The sequence below is a fragment of the Anabas testudineus genome, chromosome 16 (genome assembly GCF_900324465.2).
Source record: "Anabas testudineus chromosome 16, fAnaTes1.2, whole genome shotgun sequence".
NCBI classification, from domain to species: Eukaryota; Metazoa; Chordata; class Actinopteri; order Anabantiformes; family Anabantidae; genus Anabas; species Anabas testudineus.
The window spans coordinates 20,394,813-20,402,604 of record NC_046625.1 but is presented as its reverse complement, the minus strand read 5'-3'; the positions used below and the strand labels follow the sequence as shown (position 1 = coordinate 20,402,604).

The window sequence follows — 7,792 nt, the reverse complement described above, 5'->3', positions numbered from 1 at the left end:
CTTGATTGTCCACAAGCAGCATTTAGCACTGCGTGATGCACTATTCCAGACACAACAGTGTACCAAAACAAAGGAGGAAAAAAAGGGGAAAAAGTTGGGACGGGGGGGAAAGGTGAGGAGGGGGAAGAAAAAAACATGTCTTATTCTTTTCACCTTATTTTACATGCTCTGCAGCATGTGATGAACAGTAAAACTTCTTATGGGTAATAAAGTTTGAGAGGTTGTTGAACTGAATATCACAGAGGCGGCAGTACTTGCCACTTCCAGAGCTGTTCACGCCTTTATTGGCTGTGGGTGCCGCCTCCTCGCTCGGTGACTTGGAGGAAGGCGACATGTTCTCGTTGGAGTCGGCCTGGTTCTCAGTGGCCCACGTAGGTGAGGGATTGGTGGCTTGGCCGTCTGGCTGGGGCTGGTTCTCCTGCTGTGGCGGAGCTGTGCTCGAACGCTCCTCCGGCTTGTGTCCCCCATTTACGATGACCATGCCCCGGTTTTTGGGCAGTAGGGGAAGGGCCTCCTTGCCAGGGTGGGGGCAGCCATTAGCAGCAGGTTGCTGGACCTGCTCTCTGGTCGTTCCCGTCTCTCCTCCTGCTCCTCCTCCTCCCCCATTAACACTCTGTTCCTGTTCGCAAGCCTCTCCCTGCATCACTGGCCCCCCAGTCACATAATCAGTTGGCTTTATCCCAAAATACGGTGATATTTGCTCAGGACCTTTCACCTTCTTTATTGCTCCGGGATAAAGGCAGTGGGGCAGAAACATATTCTTGCTCTCATCTTTTGATGGGATGAGCTGGGGCTCAGCAAAAGGCTTGAGTCCCGGCACAGGCCCCAGGTGGGGGGGAAACATGCCTCCATTCTGCACCATCACTTTCCCATTGCCATTCTTCTCACATTTGCCTGGGCTCTTATCGTAGACGTCATCGAGGTTGTTATTGCCTTCGCTCTTTACATCTGGGAACATGCTCGGCTCCAGGCTGCCGCTCTCATTGTGTTGCTGCTGTTGTGGCTGCTGCTGTTGTTGCTGCTGAGCGGCGGCAGCAGCGGCAGTGGCTGTAGCAGGGCAAAAGTTCTGTTTGTGTGCCAGGTAGTTCTCCACTTTGTTAAAACTTATCTTGCACACTGCACATTCGTGATAGTCCAACAGTCTTTTAGGAGAGCTACACGTCTTGTCAGGGACTGGCGAACACTTTTTGCTGAGATCAATGGGAGCGTCCAGCTCCTGTGGTTCCACCGTATTGCATTTGGGAGCCAGAATAGGTTTAGTGACAGTCAGAGAGGCCTCCAGGTGTTTTGGTACCATACCTGGGAAGATATCACAGCGGGGGTGGAAGCGGTCTGCTAGGCTCTCTACTGCTTCCTGGGATGTGCAAGCATTCATAGGAGGGACTCCAAGAAAACCCGGCTGACCCATAGGGGGCCTCTGGTGGTCCTGGTCAGGGAGACACATTTCATACATCTTCCTGCGCTTGCGGGTTCTCATGGTTCTCTGCATGGAGGGCACCTTGTTGGTGGACATACGTTTCATGGGGGGATCGTGACGTGTGGCACAGTAGTACTGCTTGTGGACCATGTAGGTCTCATGACGGCTGAAGGTGATATTGCAGGCATCACATGTTGTCTTGGTTGGATCGTTGTCACTTTCCACCAAACCTGTACTTGGGCTTTTACCTTCCATCTGCTTGCCATTCAGCCTCTCCTCAGCCCCAGTAGGGGTAGAGACCTTCTTCACTTGTCCTGCTAGATCCTTATCAGGTCCTTTAGCCCCAGCGTTGATCATATCCAACACATTGGAGTTCAGACAGGCAGACTGCATAAGGTGGGTGTCTGCCTCTGTAGGGTGGCACCCGGCCAACATGCTAACAGAACTGTGGCCACTGTTGGGGCTCACTGCCTCTGGGACTTTATCTGAGAGAGCGGAGAAGTCAGGAGACTTTGCCATGTGTTGCCAGCGACTGTTACAGTAGTGCTTTTTGTGGACCAAATAGTTGTCCAGGTTGCTGAAGGTGATATTGCATTCGAAACAGGTGGCCCCTTTGGGCATAAGAGGACTGTAGATGACAGGGGGGTAGCTGTTCCCTCCATGGCGCAGCCTCCGGTGAACTAGCTCTGACATTTTAGCCAGAATCTCAGATGCCTGCGGGACTACTGAAATGTCTTGGGAGAAAGCAAACTGAGACAAGAAGGGGCCCATGGGAAATGTAGGCATGTTATGCTGCACAGGGGAGGAGGCCAGCCGGGGGCTGGAGGGCTCAGACTTGATCCTAGTGTAAGAAAAACTGGCTTTGCTGCCTGGGTGGGCCTCTCCCTTCTGAACTGACAGCATGGGCTTCTTCTCAGCCTTGTCAGCCTCTCCGTCTGTGCTGGTCTCCTTGTTGAGGGTCCCTTTGGGACTTCCCAGCAGAGCATCCTTCCTGTTGGCCAGCTCAGTGCGGGCCTGCTGCTGCTGCTGGAGGCTTTCCTCAGGCCCCCTGGGGGAATGCTCAGTGCCGTCGCCTTCCCTGTGAAGTTTGCTGCCGTGCCCATGTAAGTCCTGATGCTGTAAGAGTTCCCTGTGGCTCTGGAAGCTGATATGGCAGTGATTGCATCTGAAGGCCGCCTGTGACAGGTGAGACATGATGTGATGCTGGAATGTAATAAGAGAATCTGCCGTGTAGTTACAGATTGTGCATTTCAAGCTGGTGCCAGGAGGGAGGCTCTCTTCCATTTTGACACCTGTGAAGGAGATAAAAGGGAGAAATGCTCAGAATCTCGCCTCCCACTTCTCCTTTAGAGTTAACTGTAGAAATCATCAAACGCTCAAGCATTATGCCAAGCGTATTCCTATCCACTAGATTTTTTTTTCTTTTTTTGCTCAAGGATAAACTGTCAACTATGTTAGCTGACAGCAGGATATGTATATTTCTGAAAAGAAATAAAAAGTCTTTTCTGAGACACTTGTAAAACTCTCGTTTCTGACATTTCATTCTAAAACAACACTGTAAAAATCCTCTATTTTAAAAATGCATTGAAATTTGAACATTCTACTTTTTGAACAAACTCTTTAATCATTGTCACTCACCACTGTGTGAGGTGCTCAAGTGCATTTCCAGGGCCCTGGCTCCAGAGAAGCTCTTGTTGCACTGTGGGAAAGGGCAGATGCTGGGGGTCTGATGAGGTCCAGTGTCATTGTCCTCAACTACCGTCTCTGGCTCCCTCTGCCGCCCACTGCAGTAGTACATCAGATGAGCCTGCAGGTTCCTCTCACTCCGAAACCAGATTCCACACGCCTTGCAAGGGAAGATGTCCTCTGAAGGGACACAAAACGAGACAAAGGGGACATAATATTAGGATACTTATAGTGCTTTCATACTTACGCATAAGGAAAAAGAGCTTGCACACAAACACACACAAATATTCTTCTTCTGTACTTTTACAGTTCTGACTCTAAAAGCTTGTGTTAAAAGGCTTTTCCACCAAATCCTCAGCTGCTGCATATCGCTGTGCTGCTACCACTGGGTTGGTGCCCTTTCTCAAGGGCAAACAAGAACACTGGACCATCTGCTTACAGAAGCCTCCCTGTTGAGCTGAACCCAGATAGCCCTCGCTAAGTAAACAAACACACTATTTGCATGAGGCGTGTATTTTGCAATTAACATGTTAGTTCGAGCCTCAGTGTGTTTATGTGAACCCAAAACTTGAAGGTCGATGGCTCTTATCTCCAGCGTGGAGACTCATCTGGGTTAATCTACGCCCGGCGGAGACAACGTTCCTTGTTAAGCAGGTGACTGAGTGCAGGCTGTGGACTGGTACGTGTGTTTGTGTTAGAGAGAGACAGAGACAGAAAGGGAGATAGCACAAGAGCGTGTGTGTGATTGTGCGTGTCTAAACAAAAGCGTATCTCGTTCCAGGTCATGTACGTGTGCTTGTGTTGGTGTGCGGACACTCACTGTTGACGATGGCAGTGGGAAGGATGGAAGCCATGGCGGCCTGCTGCGGCAGGAGCTGGATGCTGTCCAGCAGCCTGGCTGGGTACATGCCCTCGCTCAGAGACATGTGGTTCACCGCCTGCAGACGGGAGTCAAAGTCCACCGCAAACGCCACCAGCTCCTCGCCCTCCATCATGTTCTTGGTGGTGGTGCACCACAGTTGGCCACCTGGACAAAACAGAGAGATACAGGAGACATCTAAATTGCTGCTGCATGAAAGTAGAAAGCATTACTGCGTGCAAACATGAGTAATTCTAATCCTAAATGTATTATTATGCAGCAGAAGAAATTGTGTGCCATGGATGGACCAGTATTCAGTATTTGTAGTTTTAAAGAAGACGCCGGTACAATAGGACACAAAATAAAAAAGTGGATTGTTTTAAGTGTAAAATACAGTGAGAAAATGATTTTGGTTGAACAGACCCTTTAAAGGGTGGCGATTAGAAGCTAGGGCTAGTGGTGCTCATATCCATAAGCAAGACAAACCCCGGCTGGGTAAACTGTAGCCTACAGTGCTGCTGTCAGCCAGCACACTGAGACAGGTCCTCCATATTATTAGATTGTTGTGTTTTGGGATTAAGGATTCCTCTGAAATCTTCAGAACATATTCATTAAGTCAGAGAAAGGGGGAGGGGGCAGGAGGAGGGGGGGGGGGGTGGCGGTAGAGGGAAGAGAGTGAAGGTTTTAGCTTAGATAATATTTATCTCAGCACATGACAGGCTTTTCAGCTGCACTTCATTTTCCATTGAAGAGATTAAAGTTTTTAATGTGACTATTTACAGAAATCTGGCTGAGGAGATAACAACAAACTATGATATGCTCCCGCTAAATGGCAGAATTAGGACATTGTTTCTGAGGAAAGCTGGACAATTAATTAAAGCACGCTGTTAGCTTTCAAAGATGTGCAAACATACCGACGGAGCGTCAGGCTGAGAGGGGACATGTGATTTGAGCCCTGGCTGATGTGGAATAAAGAGAGACCAGAGGAGAGGTGTGATGGAGCAGCTAGAAAGCCCCCACACACACGTGGAACACTGATTACTCATCTTTCCCTAGAAACCTATGAATCACCTGGTTTAAAGCAGTGCTGAAAAAAACAATCCGCTTCTCTGAGGTTTTATTGAAAATGGAAAACTAGGTGACGGAAACAGTGCCGCCACGTCTTTACACTAGAACGGCATGCATTATGTATAAATCGCTGTTAAGTTTCTAGAATAAATTGCCCAATTATTTCAATTCAAAATTGAATATTTTAGATTTTTGATTAAAGCCTTTCTCGCCCTTCCTATCTGCTGGTGAAGCACTGAAAATTAGATCAGCACAAACGTGTCAAAGAAGTGAAATGGTATTAAAATATGCTATCTTTCGAAGTCCCATTTGTGTGCAGGCTTCCTCACTACAAGTGTGTGTGTGTGTGTGTGTGTGTGTCAGCGTGTGTGTGAGTGTGCCTACGTGTGCATGTCAGCGCCACTTTAAAGAGCAGTGCCTATCTGTCGGCCAATCTGCTGTGACGAGACACACACTTCAGGCCGCTCCACTTCATCGTTTTGATTCTGTCATACCGCACACTGCCTGGAGAGGCCCTTTGAATTTTTATCTCCTAATTAAAATAACAAAACTCCTCTCCACTGCCTGCCCAAGTTACCATCAAGGTAGATACAAACTGCCACCGACAATGGCGGGGAATATATCGCGGTCATAGCCACAAAAGTTTCTCTCCTCTGTGTGGATCTCTTAGTTCAGAAGCGCTCAGCTTACAAAGAGAATTATGAAATAAAACCTGACGCTCAGATACAAATCAGTGTTTTTTTTTTTTGGATCAGTCAAAATCACAGACACTGAATGCTCTCCTCAGCTAAAATGAAGAAGATTATGTGAGTCTGATGAAAATGTTTTACTGCATTTTGACAGCGGAATATGCACTCAGACTGCATCCATTCAGCCAAGAATGCTACAGATCCATCTGTTGTGTGTGAGAATGCTGGAAGTGAGTTTTAGGACTCCATGTCCCAGTTTTACTGAGCTACACAAAACACTGAGGCAGCACTCTGCTTGTTACAGTCACTCAACCAAGACAAGGTAGTAAGATACACGTGCTCCGGATGCAGGATTATGGTTTAGACTTCACTTATATTGTCATCGCAAATAGAAATCTTGCTTCTTCCAGAGTTTTGCTTTGCAGCTTTGTGCACTGTGCATCTAGATTTAAGTATTATTTCAGTATGTCACATACAGGTGAGTCATTCAACAACCCAAAACTGAAACACGTGAACACCCGTGACAGTGCAGCCATCTGTGTGACCGCACAAATGAAAGAACACGCTTATGAAGGGGGGGGGGGGGGGGGGGGGGGGGTGCGGATGTGGGAGAGGGTCACAAGTTAGAGCGAAAACTGGAGAAAAGGCTGGGAAAAGTGCAGCTTGTGATTTGCACTTGTTTGCCTGCTAACTGTCTGCAGTGAGCTGCCTTTGTGCAGTGGCCAATGCAGTTAGAATGAAGGCTATTGTCTAAATCCTCCTGCAGAGCACCTGATAAAAGAATAAAGAACTATGACATATTCTAAAAACAATGGAGGAATTAAGGGGAGACAATAGGCCAGCTGCCTCATTAAAACAATCAAAAACGGCATCCTGTACGTAGTCCAGATAATTAAAAACCACTGCTTCCTACAGTCTCTCAATACCATATCCACCAGCTCACTGAGGCCCTGAGACTATGGCTCTGCTGGCTAAATGCCCCTCTCTTCCCTTTGATTAATAGTTTATTTGAACACGCAGTTGAAGATGAACATATGAAGGAATTCATGAAACAAAATTATAATGCAAACCCTTTTCCCCCCTATAAGTACTTATAAACTAATCAAACGTCTCAGGATGAATCGCAGGGACTCAGGGCGTGTGTCCCCTTCCCTTTGCCTAAAGCCCCGAGAGATTTCAAAGTGCAGGCATCACAGGGCATTTTTTAATTTCCTCACTTTAAATGACTTCATAAGAAAACTGGTGTGTACAGTATCTTTGTATGTATGGGGGAGGCTGGGAGAATAGAGTATGAGATACTTGAGCAGGAACACTTTTTTTTTTTCCCCCCCTGCTCCCTGCAAACCCCTACCACCACCATATCTTAATGAAGCTGCAAACAAATCTCTCATGCCTCGTGCAAAAGCTGAGAGACAACAAAGCAGCAGAAATAACAGAAGGTCCCGGATAATTAAACTGGCCTGAAGACAGGTATTCAAATGCTGGTGTGTAAACAGCACAACTCTTTAATAGTTTAGCTGTAAAATGCGTAGTTAAGCACATCAGCACTTGCCTCTCCCATCTGTCCAAACACATTACCGTTGCAGAGGCCATTACAGCACTGGAGTACAGTCCCACTGCACCATAGCCACGTATTATGGGAGGGGTGGAATGGGGCTTCTGGGAAAATTAACACTGGTCAGTTGGTATTATCTAAATGCATCGTGGGTTGTGTATTGTATGACATCATGGTGAGAGATGAGAGTTACATACAGAGATACATCCCCCTTTAATACATTTTAAACATTCCAGTACGCGACCCAGCACCACATTCACTGTTTCTCTACTTGTCTCTTTTTTTTCTTTTGTCAACCCTGATGTTGAAACTTCTTTTCCCCGCCTCTTTAAAGTTGTCATCTCTGCCTGTTGGCTCTGCGCTAACTGCTGGTCTTAATTGTGAAGTGAGGCCAGTGATGCCTGAAGCCACAGAGAGGGGTTGTAATTAAAGACCTCTACTCTCCTTGTCTCCAAATCAGCTCCAGCTCCTCCTGGTCAAACGAGAACGAGCCTCCTCGCACCTGCGAATAACAAGCA

General features: G+C 47.3%; 1 protein-coding gene across 1 annotated transcript in view; it reads right to left on the bottom strand.

The window, feature by feature from the left end:
* Positions 1-106: 106 nt before the first annotated feature.
* Positions 107-7,792, bottom strand: part of zfpm2a (zinc finger protein, FOG family member 2a) — a 110,723-nt gene continuing 103,037 nt past the window's right edge. Inside the window, exons 6-8 of the mRNA XM_026373040.1 lie at positions 3,924-4,130; positions 3,056-3,283; positions 107-2,709 (exon numbers count right to left, since the gene is read on the bottom strand). Of these exons, the coding sequence (XP_026228825.1) occupies positions 155-2,709; positions 3,056-3,283; positions 3,924-4,130 (2,990 nt within the window). The 3' untranslated portion in view covers positions 107-154. The remainder of the gene's footprint in view (positions 2,710-3,055; positions 3,284-3,923; positions 4,131-7,792) is intronic.